Source organism: Muscardinus avellanarius, assembly GCF_963383645.1.
Source record: "Muscardinus avellanarius genome assembly, chromosome: 1".
NCBI lineage: Eukaryota > Metazoa > Chordata > Mammalia > Rodentia > Gliridae > Muscardinus > Muscardinus avellanarius.
In genome coordinates this window covers 231441565-231463228 of record NC_137786.1, presented here as the reverse complement: position 1 = coordinate 231463228, position 21664 = coordinate 231441565, and the positions used below count along the sequence as shown (strand labels likewise).

The window sequence follows — 21664 nt, the reverse complement described above, 5'->3', positions numbered from 1 at the left end:
AGCTCAGCTCCTGGCACGCTCGTAGGCGGCAGCCCAGTGCATTTATTTTAAGTGCGTGAATGGTCTCTGGCCCCAGGGGGCTCCTGGATGTTCTAACAAACGACTACAATAAAGTGTGGTCCGTGCAAAGTATGAAAAGTGCAAACTTTGTTCAGAGGAGTTAATTTACTCATCAGAGAGAGAGAGGGAGGGAGAGAGGGAGAGAGGGGGAGAGGGCACGCATGAGCATTCACAGAAGTTGCATCCTAGTGGAAGAGTTTATTTGTGGACTGGTTTGCAGTTCAGGAAGCTGCCCCACCCCGCCTGTTCTCTCTGGATGCCCGCAGCAGCCTGCGAGATGGCAGTTTAGCTGTTTTCCAGAGGAGAAAGCTGGGCCTAGAGCGCTCATATTTTGGCCAAGGTCACAAAGCTGGTGGCGGAGCCAGCGCTAGCGCCCGGGTCTCCCTTCTCGCCTCACACTTCCTCCCCGGGGAGCAGTACAAGATGTTATTAGGCAGTGAATGCCCGACGCAGGGCGGACAGCCGCAGTGAGAGAGCAGGGGGGGCGAGGGGCTGGAGACCTTCCCAGAGGAGGCCTGGAGCCGGCCAGCAAGGGAGGCCGCTGCTCTCCCTTTCTTTCATGGCACCCAGGCACCCAGGACCACAACAGCTAGTCGCTGGCCACAGTCACATTCTCTGGGGACACTTGTGGGGCCACAGACTGAAGCGACCCAGGAGTATCAGCTTTACCACTCTGTGCCCCAGGAGCTCTTGGGAGCTGTAATTGTTTGGCGGCTGCTGGGAGTTGTAGTTCCTGGTGGCGCCCTGCTGGAGACGGGGCAGAGCGCCCCCTGGCGCTCCAGGGCCAGTGCGGCGGGTCCTGGGTCTTGCTCTGCAGAGCACCCTCCGCTGCCCCTATCCTGACCCCAGCAGTCACCCCATCAGTCCCCGAGGCCCTGCCACTCCTGCTCCATCCAGCTTCTCTCTCCTTCTCTCCATCCCCCCTTTTTCTTGGCTACAGTTGCTCACCTCTCTTTGACCTTCCTCAAGGGCTCGCAGGCTCCCCGTAGCTGCTCTGTGACTCTCCCCATCTCTGGGCCTCCCAGGTCTCTGGCCACCAAGGGGACCAGAGCCTGCTCGGCACACGCTGCGGTGTGGCGGCTTTGCCTGCTCGCCGAGCGGAGGAGTGGAAGAATGGCCTCATTTCTCCTCTCTGCCTCTGCAGCCCGGTCAGGCCTGGCCCCGGCCCCGCCTCTCTCCTTTTTTCTGCTTCTTTTGTTCTGCCCCAATCACTTTTTGTTTTCCTGTGGCTGCCTCATTCTTTCTTTTCCTTCGGTCTGACTCTCTCTGTACCTGTATTTTCTTTGACTGCGGTGAAGGTGAGGGGGGAGTGGGAGGGGAGGCCTGCAGGGCGGGACTAACCAGTACAAGTGGCAAATCCAAGGTCAAACACATCCCTCTTTCTGGTCCTTGAGCCCCCTGGCTCTGCCAGTATCTGAGCAGCAGGCCTGGTTGCTATGGAGACAGCAAGGCCCCAGAAAGCCCTGGCTTTCATTCCCTAGAGGACCCGGTCCCCTTTCCGCGCTGGCCCTCTTCCTGTGTCTCCCTCACCTGTCCCCTCGGGGCTCACTCCTTTTCTTCCCCCGGGTGGGTGGCTTCCTGTTCCTTGTCGCTCGCAGCCTGAGCCAGCTCCATGTCACCCTTGGCCCTTCGAGGGTCCGTCTTTCCCCTTTCTACACAGCTTCTCCCCACAGCACCGCTCTTCCTCTCCTGTGTCTCACCTTTGCTTTTAGCCTCTTAAGTAGACGACGGAGGGATGCGGATTGTCCCAGGATGGCCCGCGCTCTCCCCCACCTCGCTGCCCTGTGGCCTCAGGACACCGGGCCTCGCCAGCTGCAGCAAGGGCTGTGCCAGGCGCTGGGGCAGCAGCTGGTGTCTTGGCATCAGAGGCAGCAAGGGCAGTCTGCAGGCAGCCTGCCCAGAGGGAGAGAGGCGGGCTGTGTGTGCAGGGAGCAGTCCTGCAGGCTCTGCACCCAGAGCCTCTGGCCCACACATGGCACAGCTGCTGAGCTCTGCCCCCAGGGGAGGCCAGGTGCTTCCTGGGCCCTGCGCGCCCCTGGCTTTTGCCTGCTCTTCCTGGGGCCTTGGGAGCATCTACCGAGGACCCCTGAGCCTGGGCAGCTCAGCCTCTGCATGGACCCTAGTGACACGATCCTGTTTGCCCCCGGTCCTCCCAGGGAGGGAGGCAGGACCAGCCGTGGCATCACCATTTACTGTCATAGAGGCAGGAGCAGAGTCTAGGCCTCGGCCTCCCCTGGGCTTATGCCCTGGCCTGTGAAGTTGGGGTGTGGGGACCCAACTTCCCAGCACCAGAGCCGTTGTCCTTTCAGTTGTGACCTACCTGCGGAACCCAAGTGATCCTCCAGGCCCTCCCAGTAGTGTTGCTTCTGCTTAACAAGTGACCCTGGTCTGGGTTCTGTGTTCATGCACACGCACGAGCATGCACACACACACACACACACACACACACACACACACACACACAGGCCTGCACGCATGTGCATGGGAGCCGAGCCCAGCGGTGCGGTGTCACCCCTGCCAGCTGCATGCCCAGCACTGTGGGCCCTTCATTGGCTGAACTCAGGTTGGAGCAGGAAGCTGGGGTGGGGGTGAGAGCGGCCTGGTGGCCACCCACTGGAGCCGCATGCAGGGGCCTGCTGCTGCCGGGTACCCACGCCGTCACTGCATTGCCGATGTGTCCCCCTCCCCTCCCCTCCTCACCCGCTCAGTGCTGCACACAGGCTTACTGGTCCCATCCCAATGGTAAGGCCCGAAACTGTCCCCGGGCACTGAGAATGGCCAGCAAAGAGGCAGGAGGGGAGGGGGCCGCACGCAGGAGACCCCTGGTGCTGGGCCTTGGGAGAGCTCCCAGGCAGGGCCTCTTCTCTCTCCCATGTTGCTTTGCTAAAGGGGGTGGCCGATGGGAGGGCCGGTGGGAAGGGGCCGTGGGCCCTCCTTTGCTTGGCCCATGGCAGCTTAATTGCCAGCTGTCAGTGTGAGAGCCACTTAGCAGCCTCCTGTTTTGGACCCTGGGGGAAGGTGGCTTTTGACAGCAGAGACAGCGGGGTCCAGCAAGGAGGGCTGAGAGGCTGAGGAAGGGGCAGGGGCCCAGAGGCGAGAGTTGGGAGCACAGGGCTCCCAGGGCCCAGGGCGGCTCGGCTTGTTGGAGGAGAGAGGGAGGACCTGGGGTGCCTGCCTCCACTCAGCTGTCTCCCCATTTTCCCAAACCGCCACGTCCAGGCAAGGAGGAGTTTGTGGCGACCTTCAAAGGCAACGAGTTCTTCTGCTACGACCTGTCACACAACCCGATCCAGAGCAGCACGGATGAGATCACGCTGGCCTTCCGCACCCTGCAGCGCAACGGGCTGATGCTGCACACGGGCAAGTCGGCTGACTACGTCAACCTGTCTCTCAAGTCTGGGGCGGTCTGGCTGGTCATCAACCTCGGCTCGGGCGCCTTCGAGGCCCTCGTGGAACCCGTCAACGGCAAGTTCAACGACAATGCCTGGCACGACGTCCGGGTCACCCGAAACCTGCGCCAGGTAGGGGGAGCAGGAGGAAGGTCAGGGGTCAGCTGCATTTGGGCAGAAAGCAGGCGGAGGGGAGAGGGCCCCCTGGGGGCTGGGTAGTGAGGCACGGTTCTGGAGAACAGGGCTTGGGGCCTAAGGAGCTTGGAAGCGTGGCTGCAGCCGTGTGGCAGGCCCCGGAGACCCTGGCAACCAGGGAGCTCGGCCAAGAGGAAGGCAGGCGCCTGAGGCCAGGAGAGGGGCTCCCATTGGTGGGAGAGCTGGGGTCCAAGGATGGGGGCTTAGGAATCAGGCGACAGGCCGGAGGGTGCCTCAGGAGATGGGAGGTGTGAGGTGGAGAGGGGTCCTCTGGGACGAGCAGACGGTGGCCTGGTGGACACGAGGGTAAAGGCCTGAGTTGTGTGGGGCAGGACGCGTGCGGCCTCCACTTCCCTGGCAGAGGCGGGAGGAGTGCGGGCGAGTCAGAGACTCCCCACATCTTAGGAGCATCCCCTTCATCTCCTCGGGGGCCTGTGGTGGCCATGGCAGGTGAGGCCATCTCTCTGGCCAGGTTTTGTCTCACAGGAGCTCCACGGCTAGTGTCCAGCCCCCAGAAGTCCCCGCCTCCAGTTCTTCCCAAACAGAAGAGGCTGCTGGGCACCCGGTGGGGGCGCCTGTCCTCATTCCCTGGCTCCTTGGCTCCTACTTCTCGAGCACTGTCGGGTCCACGGTCTTGCGGCTGGCAGCAGCCGAGCTCTTCCAGCCCGTGTCTTGAGGGCTAAGGGTTAGCCGGGAGAACCAAACAGCATGCCGCCTCCGCTGCTCTGCGGCTCTTTTCTTGCTAGTTATCGTCTTTGGACTTCCTGCTTCCTGTTCCGTGTGGCGAACTGTCCATCACGGCTCCGCTCCCTCTTTGCCTCTGACGTCCTCCTCCCGCCTTCTCCCATCGAAAGGGTCCTGGTGCGAGGTTCAGGGCCCTGCGGCCCCCGCCCCTATGACCCGTTCTGGTGTAACACCGCTGAGCGGTGGTCTGATGGGGACTTCTCCTCACTTGGTGCCCTCCTCCTCCTCGCGGCGACCAGGCTCTGACGACTCCTGCCGCGCTCCCGGGAGCCTGCTGCGCCTTGTTGTGGTCCTGCGGAGGCACCGATTCTTAGTGCCCCGCGTCCTGAAGACCCACACGCTCGGTGGGGTCACCGCCCTCGGTGCGGTGCCATCTCGGGTCGTGCCACCTCATTGCCCAGCTGGAGGGCTGTCCCGTGTCGTCACTGTGGCCCAGTTGACCTGTGCGTTTGTGACTCTCAGGTGCTTGGCGCATCGTGCTGGGGGCAGGGGAGCTGTCTTTGGCCCTTCTTGCTTACTTGCTCTCCCCAGGGCCAGGGCGTCACCTGGTCCTGTAACACCGTTGGCAAGACACGGCCAGCCCACAGTCACTCTTCACATACGGCCCATCGTCCTGGGTATAGAGGGGAAAAGGACATGGTCCCTGGCCTTCCACGACTTCCGCTCACAAAGAGACAGGCTGGGACTGTTAACCACAGACAGCAAAGCCTGCTGGGGGTTCAGTGGAAGCCTTAAGCTTTCTGGGGACTCAAGAGATGCCCAAGAGGAGGGAGGGGTCTGTGGCTAGGGAGGCGGGAACCCCCCAGGCAGGGCGTCCTGTGGCCTCAGCACACCCCACAGGCAGACAGCAACCCATGGTTGTCTCTTCTGGGACTTGCAGAGTCAGGGTCCAAGCTGGGAACTGATGAAGATACCTTCTCTTTGGATATCCTACCAGACGCCTGGGAGCAGAGGCAGGTTGTGTCGACCCTAAAGCCAAGCCTCTGGGCCATACAGGGCGCCTGCCTAAAAAGACGTGATTGAGAGCTTTTTAAACAGGGCTTCAGAGGACTCACTGGATTCCTGAATCCAGCCATGAATGAGAAGTGGCAGGAGTCATCCAGGCGCCCTCCTTTGGTCAGCCCCAGAGCCTTGCTCGAGGCCGCGCCTGTGGCCAAGGGCATCCCCGACAGGCCTTCACCCACCCGTTCTCAGAGCTTCCAGGAATAAGTTAGTTCTTGGGTTCTGCTGTTCCTCCAGCAGTGTCTCTCAATCACCCTGTCACGCTGTGAATCCAGGACACATTTGCCAGTGTCTGGACACATTTCAGGTTGTCATAACTCAGGATTGCTGCTGGCAACTTTTTTTTTTTTTAATACTGGGGAATGAACCCAGGGACCTTCTACCTCTGGGCTATACCCCCAGTCCTATTTTATATTTTATTTGGAAACAGTGTCTCACCAAGTTGCTGAGAGCCTCACTAACTAGCTGAGGCTGGCTTCGAACCTGCGATTCTCCTGTCTCAGCCTCCCAAGTACTAGGATTACAAGTGTGTACCACCACACCTGGCCAGTTCACAGGCCAGTTTCCACAGTGAGGAATCCTATGACCCCCCAAGGGCCAGAATGCTGCTGGGGAGAAGCCCTGTCCATGCAAGTTTGTGCTGGGCCCGGGTGACGTCCTAAGGATCAGGAAGAGTCACCTGCGATCAGAGGGGCGATGCAGTGTGGGGTGGTTTGCACCCATGTTCTGTCTCCCTCAGGTTGTGTGGGCCAGGAGCCAAGATAAGGTAAGGTCGGAGGGCGATGTAAGAAACGGCAGCCGCCTCCAGCTTTACCGTGTAGATGGCCAGGATCTGAGAGCACAGTGGCTTCTGTATTATTTTGCCCACATGATTAGAATCCTGGGGAGAGGGCCTCTTCGCAGGACCTGCCCCAGAACTGGCACCCGTGGCTCTCCCTTCCTCGTGCTCCTGCAGCTATGGAGTGGCCAGAGGCCAGTCCCGAAGACTGGAAGGAGGCTGCATTTTCCCTCCTTGAAATCCTGGATTAAGTTATAATCCCTGTAATCATCTAGATGCACTTAGAACATAGTAGTTAGGACCAGAGGGGGCCTGACCGAGACGGCCTCTCCCTGTCTCCTTCCTCTCCTTTCGAACTCAGCTCTGGAAAAGCCACTGTGACAGGCGGTTCTCCGGAGGATCTTGGCAGGAATGACTGATTACCTCCGCGGCTTCCCTGAGGCCTATTTTTAACTGTGGGCCGACTCTCCTCCCATACCCAGTATGCCTCACAACTGCCTCGACCGTCACGAAAACAGAACGTGCAATCCATTAGCCAGCACCAAACCTGGGAGGCGGGCTGGCCACCGGGATGTCACGTGCCGCGACAGCTCTTCCCAGTGCAGAGACTCTGAGGGGTGCCGTCGGCCCCCAGCACGGGGACCTTCAGGACTGAGTCGTGGGAGGATGGGTCCCCCAAGGGGGGATGAGTCCCCAAGGAAGGCTTTTCTGAAGGATGGCTTTCCCGAGGATGGAGAGAGTCTCCAAGGATGGAATCCCCAAGGAAGGAGTCCTCAAGGATGGAGTCCCCGGGAATGGAGTCCCCAAGGATACAGTCCCCCAAGGATACAGTCCCCGGGAATGGAGTCTTCAAGGTTACAGTCCTCTAAAGATGGAGTCCCCGGGAATGGAGTCCCCAAGGATACAGTCCCCCAAGGAAGGAGTCCCCGGGAATGGAGTCTTCAAGGTTACAGTCCTCTAAAGATGGAGTCCCCGGGAATGGAGTCCCCAAGGATACAGTCCCCCAAGGAAGGAGTCCCCGGGAATGGAGTCTTCAAGGATACAGTCCTCCAAGGAAGGAGTCCCCGGGAATGGAGTCTTCAAGGTTACAGTCCTCTAAAGATGGAGTCCCCGGGAATGGAGTCCCCAAGAATACAGTCCTCCAAGGATACAGTCCCCCAAGGATACAGTCCCCGGGAATGGAGTCTTCAAGGTTACAGTCCTCTAAAGATGGAGTCCCCGGGAATGGAGTCCCCAGGATACAGTCCTCCAAGGATGGAGTCCCTGAGAATGGAATCCCCAGGATACAGTCCCCCAAGGATGGAGTCCCCCAAGGGTGGAATCTCTGAAGGACGGGTTTCCTGAGGATGGAATACCCCTGGACAGAGTCCCCAAGGATGGACTCCTCAAAGGTGGAGTCCCCCAAGACGGAATCACCAAGGATAGAATCCCCGAGGACGGAGCCCCCAGGATGGAGTCACCCCCAGGATGGAGTCCCCCAAGGATGGAGTCCATCAGGCGTTGAGGGGTCCTCCTCCCGCGTCCTCTCTGGCAGGGCACGCCTGCCTCTGCCCCCTCCGTGCCTGTCCACACTGTCGCTCCACGCTCTTCTCTTCCTTCACACGGCTCTCCCAGGCACACTCCCCACCCACCCCCCTTTCTGGAGAATTCTAGAGCGAGGATTTGAGTGAGGCAGACTGGGTTCAAATCCCGGCTCTGCCTGTAGTTGTTTGAGTGGCCTCAGGCAGGCAATAGGAGTGCTCTACGCCACATTTCCTCCAGGCAGAGTGAGAAGGAGTCTCCTGACCGCTGAGGTCATGGCGGAAGGCACTCGGCACGGAGCCTGGCGTGATCTGAGCACTGAGGGGCTCGGCTGCTGGGACCGCGGCCGTTAGCCGTGTGTTTTCAGCCCAGCTTAGTGCCGCTTTCTTCATGGAGCCTTTTGTGCTCCACCCTCAGCTGGGCTCTGTCCTGCGAGGCCTTGGAAACGTGTATACAGGCCTCTTGCCACATTCTGACTATGTGTCAGTACTTTCTCTCTCTCTCTCTCTCTCTCTCTCTTTTCCCAGTACTTGGGATTGAACCCAGGGGTTTTCTACTTCTGGGCTACACTCCCAGACCTATTTTTAACATGGCCTCACTAAATTGTTTAGAGCCTCATTAAGTAGCTGAGGCTGGCTTCGAACCTGCATAATCCTCCTGTCTCAGCCTCCAAGTACTGGGATTACAAGTGTGCGCCACCATACGCAGCTCTATTTTTTTTTTTTTTTTTGTGTGTGTGTGGTATTGGGGGTGGAACCCAGAGGCTTTTCTACCTCCGGGCTATACTCCCAGACCTATTTTTATACTTTATTTGGAAATAGGGTCTCATTAAGTTGCTGAGAGCTTCACTAAGTAGCTGAGGCTGGCTTCAAACCTGTGCGATCCTCCCGTCTCAGCCTCCCAAGCACAGGGATTACAAGTGTGCGCCACCTCGCCTGGCTGCAGCTCTATTTTTTAAGTTTTTATTTTGAAACAGGCTCTCACTAAGTTGCAGAGGCCTAAGAAGCTGAGGCTGGCTGCAAACTTGAGATCCTCCTGTATCAGCCTCCCAAGTACAGAGATTACAAGTGTGAGCCACCACGCCCAGCTATTTGAGTTCCTTTTTTTAAATCTCTACTTCTGGTAAGCAGATTGAGGGCTTCATACCAGCAGTTATCTTATATGCTTCCTTGTTTTTCTAGTAATTTTCCTCATTCATCTGGTCTTTTCCCAAAGCTGGTTGGTGGGATTCGGGACAAGAGGACCCATGTCCAACCTAAGCTCTAACTACTTTATGTGAGCACTGAATGGCCTCTTCTTCTCCTGGGAGAAATTCCAACTCACTGTCTAAGGCTAGAAGAAAGCCCGGCCCTGCTTCCGGCGTCCTCAGGACTCTACCCTCTCTCAGCACATTTCTCAGATGCACTGGGGCTTCTCTCCCCCACTAACCCCCACGCTCACAGGTCTCCTTTCTTTCTTCCTTCCTTCCTTCCTTCCTTCCTTCCTTCCTTCCTTCCTTTCTTTCTTTCTTTCTTTCTTTCTTTCTTTCTTTCTTTCTTTCTTTCTTTCTTTCTTTCTTTCTTTCTTTCTGCATCTTACCTAGCTTTAATAACAAGTCCACGAGTGGGAGGAATTATCACCATTTTACTGATGAGGAGAAGGAGACTTGGAAGGTTGAGGAATTCCCTCAAGGCTATCCAGTTAGGAAGTGGTGGAGTAGCTGGAAGTCTGTCTCTGAAACCATTCCATTTCCCTGCCTTCCAAGGAGGGCCCGGCGGTAGTCACTGGTACAAACTGCAGAGGAGGCTGTGCTTCCTCTTAGATGACCCCAGACTCCATCGACAGGTGGGCTTCTTCTACCTCCGAGCGCGTTGGGTTCCTCTTCTCTTTGTGCCCTGCTTCTCTTGCTCATGCTCCAGGAGACTGTCTTCATCCCAGGTTTTCGTGACCTCTGCCTGTAGTCTCTGTCTCAGCTTGCTTTCTCTCCTTCTTTCTTTCTCTTTTCTTTTTTGTGGTACTAGGGATTGAACCCAGGGGCTACACCCCTTCTAAGCTATACCCCCAGTCCTATTTTATTCTTTATTTTGAACAGGGTCTAAGTTGCAGAGGGCCTCACTAAGTTGCTGGGGCTGGCCACGAACCTGCGATCCTCCTGTCTCAGCCTCCTACCTGTCTTAGCTTTCTTAAGGGGGCTGGATCTACACTCAGAGCTCAAGATGGAGACAGGGTACAGTTTGTCTAGCAGCCCTTGACCATGGTAAGACACCTCTGGATATAACGACTGGTCTCTTCCCTCTGTGACCATCATGCTCTGCGCACTCGTCAGGCATTAGCGCCCTGTGCTCCTGGGCGCTACGAGGAGACAACGCGCCCACTATTCTGAAGCGCAGCTCTCTGGCTCTCCGGGCCTTCGGAAAGGCCTGGGCTGCCGTGTCTCGCTGTCCTGTGCTGTGTCTCAGCTGCCAGGGGTGGGCGCCTGTGCAAGCTCCGTTCCAGTATTTGAGCACATTTGCACCTTAAGCGTGATCAGCACAGATGGGGTTCTGGGCCTTCAGGCCCTAGTGTAGAGGGCTCCATCTCATCCGCTCCAACCCTGCCTTTCAGAGGAAGCCTGGATCTCTTGACACAGTAGAAGAACTCAAGATGTCTTGACTCAGTAGTAGAAGCCTTTGAACTCATGTCCCTTTCCTCTCAATTCTGCGTTTAATTCGCTATTCTGCTTGTAAAAATGGAACCTTCTTTGTGCATGTTACACACATTGTGTGTGTGTGTTTCTGCACACGAGGTCTTTTTTCTTCCCCTCCTTATTGGACTGGGACAGTGACATCAGACGACTCTCACCTCTTGGGCGAGATCGGTGTGGCTGCTAGTTCTTCCTTGTTCTGAGCAGCCGGCCTCTTCGTTCCCCGACAGTGGTCCTGGCTGCGGTCCTGATCCTCTCATCCCACGTTATCCCGGTCCTCAGTCACTGCATCTGCAATCAGATGTCCTCCTGCGATGTTAGCGGCTCCTGCGTCACTAATAATTCATATTGGTTATTCAGCACTTCTTCTAGCTGCTAAATATCGAATTCTGTTATTTTTAATTATACGAGGCCCCTATTAATTATCTTATTGAATTAGTCCTGTGCCCACTGGTTATAATAACTCTTTAACCAATGGCTCTGTCCCTAGAATACCTCTCCTCCTCCCAACCGCAGAATGGGGTGCAGAGCTCAGGGTTTAGCAGACACCAGGCGGCAGCACCCCTCCATCCCTGACACTCCTGTAAAGCTGCCGCTGCACTTTGACATCTCCGGGATAATTCTGAAGGTAGCCGCTGCTGTTGTCCTTGGCAACGGGAAGAGAAATGAACTTAGAAGCAAGGTGGGGGGGCGGGACTTCAGAGACTGGCCGACTGACCAGGGTGGCGTGGAGGATCTGGCTGACGGCTCAGCCGGGACTAGAGGATTCAGGGTTCGGGGGGGGGGCTGTTCCTTTTTTTGGGTGTGGGGGGTGAACTTCTGGTGCTGATTTGGGAAGTAGAGGTTCAGGGGTTTATGGGTGTACATAGAAGGAGGCTGGGCTGCTGGGGTAGGCTTCCCAATTCCAGGGACTTGCAGGGGTCATGGCAGGGGACAATTCTGGGGGTAATGGCTGCAGGGGAGAGACTGGGGTGGAGTGATGGAAGAACCCAGAGGACTTTTTGGGAAATGTGGGCTCTGGAAAAGTCCAGGTGAGCAGGCAGGAGGAGTCAGCCGTGGGTGGGAGGGCAGGGAGAGGGAGGGCGGTGTGCAACGTTGAAGACAGAATGGGAGCAGGAACTCTCGGCCAGCCCACGGAGGGCAAGGTTTCCTTTTTCCTGTTCTAATGGAGACTCCCTCTCTCTTCCTTTCCCAAGGAAGAGCAGCAAGGAAAAATAGATACATACATACATAAATACATAAATGGAGAGAGAGGAGCTGCGGCCCCCTCCCAGTGACTCCAGGGATCGGTGCCTGTCCTCCCTCCCCAGGGGAAGCAGACGCCCATGTCCCCTCCTGTGCTCCCTGGGAACCACGTCCTCCAGCCTCCAAATGAAACCACCTCTCATTCTTGCTAGTCCTTTGATTCTCTGGGGGCATTGCCCACCCTTCTCCCAGCCCGACAGCCAGCTGACCCAGCACCAACCAGTTAACCCATTAACCCGACACGGCCACCGGTCAGCCAGTTGGCCCGCACCGACCCACTCCTTAGCCAGTTCTCTGGGAAGCCATCTGGTTGACCAGTCAGCCAACAAGCCCATCGTCCATTACCGAGCCAATCGCCCCCCTCACACCCTTGTTCCCTCCCTCCCTCCCCCCGGCTCCCTAACATTTCAGCTGATGAGACCTACTAATACTGCGTAACTGGGTCTGCTTCTTAACCCCTGCCTCCCCTCTCCCCTTCTGTTGGAAAACCCCGTTGCCGACTCTGTGTGTGTTACTAACACGCTTATAACCCGGGGACCAAGGGACGGGCAGGGACAGGTGGGGCAAGGTATGAATGACAACCAAACTAACCTTTCTGTCTCATCCGCGGAATGTCGGCCATCTTTAAGTCTTTGGTTTCTCGGTCCAGTCCCTTTGTTATTTTCCTCTTTACTAACCCAGGTCTCTGACTGGGGGAGGGGCGGGGCCCCAGGGATGGGCCCCGGGGAGGGCGTGGGAGAAGAAGGGGTTTAATTTGTGTGTGTGTTTGTGTGTGTATGTGTGTGTGTGTGTGTGTTTGATCTCTCCCTCCTGTTATAATTTACTTTTCTGAACCGGAGGCGGGAGGGTTCGAATGAACAACCAAATATATATGGATATATATTTCTCCTCCTTCCTTGAGTTTCACGGTTGGTCATTTTCTTTTTCTTTTCTTTCCGTTCTGTTCTTCCGTTGTCGTTGTCTCCGTTGTTTATTTTGACTTCCCTCCCCCCCTCCGGTGCAGCACGCAGGGATTGGACACGCTATGGTAAACAAACTGCATTATCTGGTAGATATCACTCTAATTGTCTTACCGTTTGGTTTGCCGTGGGTTTTTTTTTACCTGTCCGATTCTCCCACTTTGGTTTCCTCTTCTCGTTTGGTTTTTGCTTTTTCTTTTTGGTCGTTTAGCCCCTCGATTGTTTCTTGTGTCCTGGACAATCTTTAGATTTTGTTCCTCTCTCTTTCATTTACCCTCCTTTCCTTTTCTTTCTTTCTTTTCCTTTTTTGTTTTGTTTTTTTTTCTGGTCCAAACTCAAATCCAAAACACAAATGGAAATCAAGGACCCCGGCCTGGGCCTGCGCTGTAACCCCTGCCTCCTGAATTCCGAGTCTGGGCCAGAGAGACCCGGGGCAGCGAGGCCGGCGCCGGCGGCCTCCGGCTCTGCTTCCACGGCCCCGGGCTCCGAAGCTTATTTCTATTGCTTCTTTTTGTTCTTTTTTTCCTCCCTTGTTTTTTTCTTTTTTTCTCTTTGATTTGGTTTCTTTCTTGGTCTCCTGAAAATCCATGGAAAACGCCATCCCATTACACGCTACGCTCTGCTCACGTCGGGCTCCAGACGGGGCCCCTCGGGTCGAGGGTGGGGCGGGTGCCACCTCCAGAGGCAGCCAGCTGGCGTTCCCCAGGGGGAGCGGGGTGCGGGCAGACGGCGCCCTGGGCCGGTCCAGATGGCACTGCCTTCACCAGTGTGGAGCAGTTTGGAGCACCCCGTGCTGCCTGCCAAGGAGGTGACAGCCCTTCCCACACCTCAGCCCCGAGGGTTCCCAGTTCTGTCGTCTCCCCCACATTTGCATGGCATGAATGGTCTCCCCAACCAGGGACAGCGCCCAGCTCCCCTCCGCTCTGCTGCTCTGACTAACACCGTGTCACACTGTCTTCTCCTGGCCCTGTCCCCGCGTGTCCCCGCGTGTCCCGCATGGCCTCTGCCGGGCTCGGCTTCCTTCCCGTCGAGGGCAGCGAGAGGGGCCCCGCTGGTGGCGGCGTTGGCCGTCCCTGTCCTTGCCAGACTCCAGCGTTGGGGTTGGGCTGGGTCCCGGTGAGCGTTGTGGGTGTTAGTGTAAAGGCAGCTGGTGTGTGTTGGTGTGTGGGTGTGACTGTGTGTAAATGTTGGTGCGACATTTAGGGGTGTTAGTGGAAAGCCGCACTGTGTTTGGGAGTCTGCTGGGATTCCTCGGTGTAAGCGCTGGTGTGAGTGTGTGTGGGGGGCGCAGGCCCGGCCGGGTTTTGAAGCCTGGAAAGGGTTCCATATGGCGGCGGGCTGCGGGGGCTGGTCCTGTTCAGCGTAGGTGCCATGACGGCCCGGGTCAGGGACGGGAGGGTTGGGACGGCCCCGAGCTCCTTGCCTCGCGTGCCTGGGAGTGTGCCCGCTGGTCCCGTGGTGTGTGTGCGATCCCCAGGGATTCCCTCCTGCCTCCCAGATCCTCTCTGCAGCAGCAGCCGGTTAGTCATCGCCTATTAATAATGCAGAATGATTGAGCAGCAGGCTGGGGACCCGCAGATGGACGTGTCTGCTCCCGTGGGCCGGGCGCTACGCCGCCAGCCTCCCAGCTCTGCGCGGCTGGCTGGCTGGCTGGAGAGAACTCGGGTTCTCTGGGGCCACTTCTGGCCTTTTGAGCCAATTTGTAGGTCTGTCTTTCTGCACCCATGTAGCCTAGGACCCACAGCTCACGCCCTCAGCCCTCCCCAGCTCCCTCCACATCTGGCCAGTCTCAGGCCAGATGTGGCTCCACCCAGGCGTGGCTGGGTTCAAATGGCGCTGTGTGGCAGGGCCACAATGGCCCTTGGCCAGCTCTGTTCCTCCAGCTGCTGCCTCTAGGAATTAGTGGCCACCTGCCCTGCTTGGGCCAGCGTTGAGTGCCCGTCAGGAGCGGGCCATTTGGAACTGTCTTCATGGGACTTTGCTGGATAGCCACCCTGTGACTCCAGGACAGAAAGGCCATGTGGCGAGCCCCCAAGCCACAGGGGAGTACCATGCTAGAATTAGGACCCAGCACATGGGCTGGCACTACAAAAGCTGCTTCCTGAGCCGGGCGTGGTGGTACACACTTGTAATCCCAGCATTCCAGAGGCTGAGACAGGAGGATCGCAGTTCGTGGGTAGCCTCAGCTACTTAGTGATGCCCTCTGCAACTCAGTGGGACCCTATTTCAAAATAAAGAATAAAAAAAAAAAAATCTAGGGCAGGGGTATAGCTCAGAGGTCAAACACCCCTGGGTCCATCTCCAGACCCCCCCCCACACACAAAGCTGCCTCATCTGTCAAATGGGTTGGTAATACCGGAGGTTGCTCATAGCACGGGTCAGCGTGAAGACCCAGCAGGACCACACAAGCAAAGGTGCTGTGCTCTGTAAAGGGAATTGTACTCTTATTAAGCTCTATAAAGTGTTAGCTGATTATCTCAGGGCTGTGTGAAGAAGCGATTCCCTTTTTATAGCGCCCTTGGAGAATACAGTGTCTCTGGCCCCGCTGGAGAGCCCATTACCATCCCTCGTTAGGAATCAGTCCCAAAATAACTGCAGGAAGCCTCAGGATGCCTCTGCGGCTGAGCTGGGGAGGAGGATGGGAAGGTGGTTGCCTTGGTTAAGTTGATTAAAAGGCCAGTAACCAGCTGGCTGCAGTAATACCCTCCTGTAATCCTAGTACTTGAGAGGCCGAGACGGGAGAATTGCAGTTTTGAGGCTAGCCTCAGCAATTTAATAAGATCCTGTTTCAAAATAAAAAGTAAAAAAAAAAAAAAAAAAAAATGGACTGGGGGTTCAGGATATAGCTTAGAGGAAGAACTCTCCTGGTTTTAATCTCTAGTACCACCATCACTACCACCACCACTACACACACAAAAAAAAGTCAGCAATCCTATCTGGTTTCAGCCCTGGCAAAGAAAGTCCTTCCTAGATTCTGATCTCCAGGGTGCACACTTCCCTGCATAAGCAACACTGATTGATGGATAGATTCTGTTGCCTCGTGGTGGCTTTTTTTTTTTTTTTTTCCGGGTCTGGGGATGGAACCCAGAGACATTTGACCTCCAAGCTACACTCCCTGCCCAATTTTTTATTCTTTATTTTGAGACGGGGCCTCACTGAGTAATTGAGGCTGTCCGCAAACCGCGATCCTCCAGTCTCAGCCTCCCGAATGCTGGGATTATAAACGTGCGCCACCGCGCCCGGTTCGTGGTGGTTTCTTGAATGCTCATGGACCTGTCTTAGGGATCAGGTCTCGGGCCCAGGCTGGAGTCAGAGGCGGCACCAAGAGAAATGAGGTATAACAATACAACACATTCCAATTCCCTCTGACTGGGCTTCCGAGAGCTTTGTATTTATTTTTACTAACTTATAGGACCCTTGTTATTTGAGCACTTTTCTTTGTGGGAGAGGGTGGGCACAGACAAAAGGCTCACCTAGTTGAGAGGTTTAGGTTGAATCTGGTTAGGCTGATGGATTTTGCTTGTAAAAAGTAATGGTCTTTTGAGCCACCGTGGTGTTGCACACCTGTAATACCCAGCATTTGGGAGGCTGAGACAGGAGGACCGCAGGTTCTCAGCCAGCCTGAGCTACTTAGTGAGGCCCTCAGCAACTTGGCGAGACCCTGTTTCAAAATAAAAAAATACAAAGGGCTGGGGATGTAGCTCAGAGGCAGAAAACCCTTGGGTTCAATCCTTAGTTTAAAAAAAAATTCTTTGTACATACTGTAGGGCCTTTTAGTAGCTTGCATATTTTGAATATCGTATTAAACGTGACGGGTGCCTGGATTACAGGTGAATGTGGGGCCATTTCCTAATTAGCAGAAGGAGATACCAGGACCCAGAGCCGGCGCCTTGCTGGGACCCCTGTGGCCAGTTGTAGAGTTTAGCCCTTTCTCTCGACTCTAGCTGGTGCTCGCAGTGGGCCCCGAGCCGCGGGAGTGACCCAACACAGTCGGAAGCACAAAATGAAATTGTTCTGGGAAACAGCGGAGGCTAAATGGGAGCCCAGGGCTTCTGAGCTGAAGTCTGTCCCCGCTGCCTCCAAACTTCATGGAACCCAAACCTCAGGCTTACAGCGGGGCTGTAAATACTGCGGGTTAAGCTGATCTCTTGGTGTGTCATTCTGCTGCGGTGTTAACCCCCAAACCCCAACAGCACAACGCCGTACGCGGCGCAAAGCCCCAGCCTCTCGCCTGTTGCTGGCCCTGACTCCCACCCGCTCACCCTAAGGGGGATGCCTGGAACTTTTTTTTGTGTGTGTGGTACTGGGGTTCCTGGAAACCCTTCTACCTCCAGGCTACACTCCCAGACCCACTTTTTTATATTTTTATCTGGAAACAGGGTCTCTTAAGCCAGCGAGTCTGGCTTCGAACCTGCGCGATCCTCCTGTCTCTGCCTCCCAAGCGCGGGGATTACAAGCGTGCGCCACCATGCCCGGCTGCCTGGAACTTTTTCATGGACTAGATGTATTAACCACCTTAGGTTCAGGATCCCCTTGAGAAGTTGATGGCAGTGTGAACTCTCACAGGAGGTAACAAGCCCATTGGTGCAGTTTTGCATACACTGTCAGGGGACTGCAGGGACGCCCATTCAGTGACCTGTAGGTTAAAAGCACCTGCCCACTGTCTTACTGTCCTCAGAATAGGGAGGTCAGTGGCCCTGGGATGATGGCAGGCAATTGGGAAAGGCTCTGGAAGTGGCAGGACTTCTTCCTCAGCCTTTCTTCTTGGGGCGTAATGGCTGTTTTAGTTAACTTACAGTAGGAAAGGTTTATTTGGATCACGCTTTCAGAGATTCTGTCCAAGGCTGGCCAGCTCCAAGGCAGAGGCGTCACGGTGGCCACTCTGCAGCCAAGAAGGAGGGTGAAAGAGAGGGAACCAGGGGCTTGTATAGTCTCCACGGCCATGCCCCCGGGCCCACCCTTAGCCCATCATCCCACCTGCATACACTGACCACCCAGCAAATCCATTCAAACGGTTAAGTCATCAATGGACTCATTCCTTGATGAGGTCAGGCCTCTGACTCGCTTATTTTACCTGAAAAAAATTTTATTTTTTGTAATACTGGGGATGGAACCCAGGGGCATTCTACCTTTGAGCTGTACCCCCAGCCCGATTTTTTTATTCTTAATTTGAAACAGGGTCTAACTGAATTGCAAAGGGCCTCACTCAGTAGCCGAGGCTGTACTCAAACTGCGATCCTCCTGTCTCAGCCTCCCAAAGGCTGGGCTTACAAATGTGCACCAAACATTTTTTAACACCAACACATGAGCTTTTTGTTTTGTTTTGTTTTGTTTTTACTGGGGCATTCTACCTTTGAGCTACACCCCCAGACCTATTTCATTTCTTATTCTGAAACAGGGTCTTGCTAGGTTGACGAGTCTCACTACTTGCTGAAGCTGTCCTCAAACCTGCAACCCTTCTGTCTCAGACTCATAAGTCCTGGGATTATAGGGATGCACCACCATGTCTGGCCACAGGAGCTTTTCTGGGGGACATGCCATATCTAATATGGGGTATGCAGTGTAGGGGATCAACCCCAGAGGCATTCTGTCTTTGAGCTACACTCCTGGCCCTTTTTTTTTTTTTTTTTTTTTTTTTTTTTTTGGTGGTACTGGAGTTCCTGGAAACCCTTCTACTTCCAGGCTACACTCCCAGACATACTTTTTATATTTTTATTTGGAAACAGGGTCTCCTAAGCCAGCGCAGCTGGCTTTGAACCTGCGCAATCCTCCTGGTCTTCGCCTCCCAAGCGCGGGGATTACAAGCGTGCGCCACCATGCCCGGCTGGCCCTTTGTATTTTGAAACAGGGTCTCATTAGGTTACTGAAAGTCTCACTGAGTTGCTGAGGCTGACCTTGAACCTAAAATCCTCCTATCTCAGCCTCCCAAGTACTGGGTATTGCAGGCATGTGCCTTCATGCCTGGGCCTACATGGGGCTATTTATGACAAGGACCTGGTTTCCCTTCCTAAGGAGTTTGGCTAAGTAGGGGTGAGCAGGGCAGAATCCAAAGAGGTGGCGCCTAAATCGGGCGTGGTGGCACACGCTTGTAATCCCAGCATTTGGGAGGCTGAGACAGCAGGTTCATGGTTTGTGGACGTCTTCAGCTACTTAGTGAGGCCCTGTGCAACTCAGTGAGACCCTGTTTCAAAATAAGGAATACAAAATAGGGCTTGGGGGTGTAGCTTGGAGATAGAATGTCCCTGGGTTCCATCCCCAGTACCACAAAAAAGAAAAAGAGAAAAAGGAAAGTGGTGGCCCCTCAGAAGCCTCCCTGCTCCCGGGCGGGGCGTGTGCAGTGAGGCCGGGCTGGTCCCGGAGTGCCTGTTGCTTTGAGCAGGACAGATACCCTGGCTCAGAGCCCCCTCGTCTGGCTTGACTATGTCAAGTGGGTTGGTGGGGGTCGGGTGTAGACCCTTCGGGGGGTCTTGAGGTCCTAGCTGTGTCCTGATGCTGTGGCTTGGGAAGGAGACAGTCCAGGCTCCCCCGCCCGGGCCTGTGGTAGGATACGGTGCGTGTGCAGATGTGTCTGCGACTGGCGGTGAGTGGGCGGTGGAATGAGTGGGGTCTCCAGCTGGCGAGGGGCTCAGGTGTGACGTCCTTTCTTTCTGTCTCGGCTCTTAAGCGGTTGCTCCTCTCTCCTTCCCGCACCCCATGGCTCTCTTGCCTTCATCTCCGCTCCCCCGGTCTCCCCTCGCGTGCCTGCATGCGTCGTCTACCAGCTGCCTCCTCTGGCCTGGCCTGCCCGCCGCCGGCCCGCCCGCCCTGCTCTAACCTCTAACCTGCATGGGTCCGCTGCAGGCTGTTGTGTGTTGCATGGCCCCTCCCTCTCCCCCGCTGGCCCCACCCCTTCCAGAAGCTGCGTGGGGGGGTCGGGGGCGGGGCATCGAGATCCCCCCCGGGTGGAGGGGGACGGGGGATGATGCCCCTGGTTCCTGCTCTTACTAACGAACCTGCCATTTTTGTGTCTGGACTTTGATTTGTCTGAGGGAACAGTCGGGTTTTACTAATCTTGGTCATCTCCCTCTCTGCCTTCCCCAGACACCTTCCTCCATCCCCTCCACCCTCGCTTCCTCTTCACCTGTGGCCGCCTCCCCTCCTCCTCCCCTCCTCCCACCCCACAGCCGACCCTTCCTTAGTGCACCTCCTTGTCACCCTGCCCCCACCCTCCTCCTCCCCTCCAGGGCCTTAAGAGGGGAGAGCCCTTTCCCAGAGGGACCAACAGGTGGAAGGGATTTGCATAAAGCCATGGGGGGCAGGTGGATTGAGTGGGGGTGTCCCTGGGCCTCACTGCCCCGAGCCTGGCCCCAAGTCAAGGACGGTGGCTCTGCCCTGGGCAGATGCAGTGAGCTGAAGAGCACCCAGGGGTGAGGGCGAGGTCCTCAGAGGCTTCTCAAGCCAGGAGGGAGGACCCAGCTGAGGTGCTCAGAGGACGGAGGGTAGAAGGGGAAACCTCCTAAGGGGCTCTGGGGCCCGGGAGCCCCCCCCCCACATGGAGGCAGGGCTGCACAGGTGAACAACACACCTGTGGGGGTCTTGAGACTCTGTCCCCAGAATCACAGGCTCCTGGGGTGTAAGGTTTCGATGGAGATACAGGCATCGTGGGCCTGGGTCACAGGCGACATGGCGTTGACCTTTAATGGCCATGTGCTGTGTCCCTTGAGCCATGCCTGGGTTAGCGGGGTTACAGGGATGTGTCAGGCCCAGGTCCTCCCCTTCAGGAGTGGACTGCCTGGTTGGGGTGAGCAGACCCAGTTTGGGAGCCAACTAGCAGCCCCCTTCCGGGTCTTTCGGGTCAGCATGAGGCGTGGAGATGGACAGCCAGGTGGAGCCCACTTTACCCTAGAGAGGCCCTTTTGCCTGGCAAGCCCCCCCATGTGTCTCCTCCCCTCATCCCAGGTCCCTCTTCCCTTTCTCCAGCCCCTCTTTGCCCACTCTAATCTTGTTTGCATGTTTTTGTGACTAATACTATGACCCTTCCCTTTTCTACCCAGACCTACCCCCCTTCCCAGCCTCAGGGCGAGGGGAAGGGAAGAGGGAATAAACGACACTGAGCAGCCCGCCCCCCCAACACCAGGCTCCAGAGCTTTAGACTCCCCCTTCACAGAGACAGCCACCTCTGTCCTTGAACCTAGCTCCCGGCACAAGGTTTGATGGTTCCCAGGAGGCGGCCTTCCTCTGGCAGCCCTACCCCATTCGCAGGGAGCCTCCGGGCAAGCAGGGGGTCTCCAGGGCCTGCCCAGGCACCCCTGTCCCTTAGCAGTCCCTTCCCCACCCAACCAAGGCAGTGGAGCCCGAAGACCAGGTGCTGGAAGATTCTGGTGGCACGTGCGTACAGACTTGGTGTCGTCGGGGACATCACAGGATGTCACTAGGGGTTCCCAAGATTTCGCCCAAAAAGGGGATGCAGAAGCATGTTTGGGGAGCAGGAGGTGGGCTGAGCTGTGGCCTGTGGAAGCGTGAGTGGGGTTTGCAGAGAACTGCTCCCGATGGCCTCACACCCACCCCTCTAAGCCGCAGCCTTCCTAGAGCAGGGCTCTTCGTCCCCAGCCCTCAAGGTCTCCCTCACCACCCAGCTGGGTGGCCGGAGCCCTTGGGGCTGCCCCTGTGTCTTCAGGGAACGGGGCAGAGTTTTCTGCCCTGGGTCCTCCCACAGGGCCACTGCTGCCCTCCCCAGGCCTCAGCTGGCCGCCCCTTGGAGCAGCACCTGGCCTTCTTGCTGGGTGTCCGCCCTGGGACACGGTTTCTGAGGTTCGCCCTGTCCTGCTCTGCTCTGCAAGGTGGAGTAACAAGGGGGTCAGCGAGGACACTAGAGTGGAGAAGGGAAGGGGCTGGGGATAGCACAGGGCTGCCGTCTCCTGTGGAGGAAAGAGAGTGACCCAAATAGCGGGGTCCCTGAAGTGTAAAAGAGACGGCCTGGAGAAGTGGGGACCCTCAAACCTGGGTGGCAGGGTAGACTCGGTCCCCAGGGTGTTATATGACCCCAGTCCCAAGGTCCCCAGGCATACCGGAGTCTGGGTCCCCACAGAGGGGTACTGAAAGACCGGAGGACTGCAGCCAGTCTCCGCCC

At 56.5% G+C, this 21664-nt stretch overlaps 1 protein-coding gene across 12 annotated transcripts in view; it reads left to right on the top strand.

The window, feature by feature from the left end:
- Positions 1-21664, top strand: part of NRXN2 (neurexin 2) — a gene marked incomplete at both ends in the record, with an annotated part of 111623 nt that overhangs the window by 31738 nt on the left and 58221 nt on the right. For 5 of the 12 annotated variants that reach the window (XM_080706929.1, XM_080706932.1, XM_080706934.1 and 2 more), the window contains 2 exons: positions 3280-3581; positions 12600-12623. In XM_080706929.1, coding sequence (XP_080563055.1) covers positions 3280-3581; positions 12600-12623 — 326 coding nt within the window. Of the gene's footprint in view, positions 1-3279; positions 3582-12599; positions 12645-21664 lie in introns of all 12 variants that reach the window. The other 7 variants (XM_080706930.1, XM_080706919.1, XM_080706920.1 and 4 more) reach the window with 2 other exon arrangements.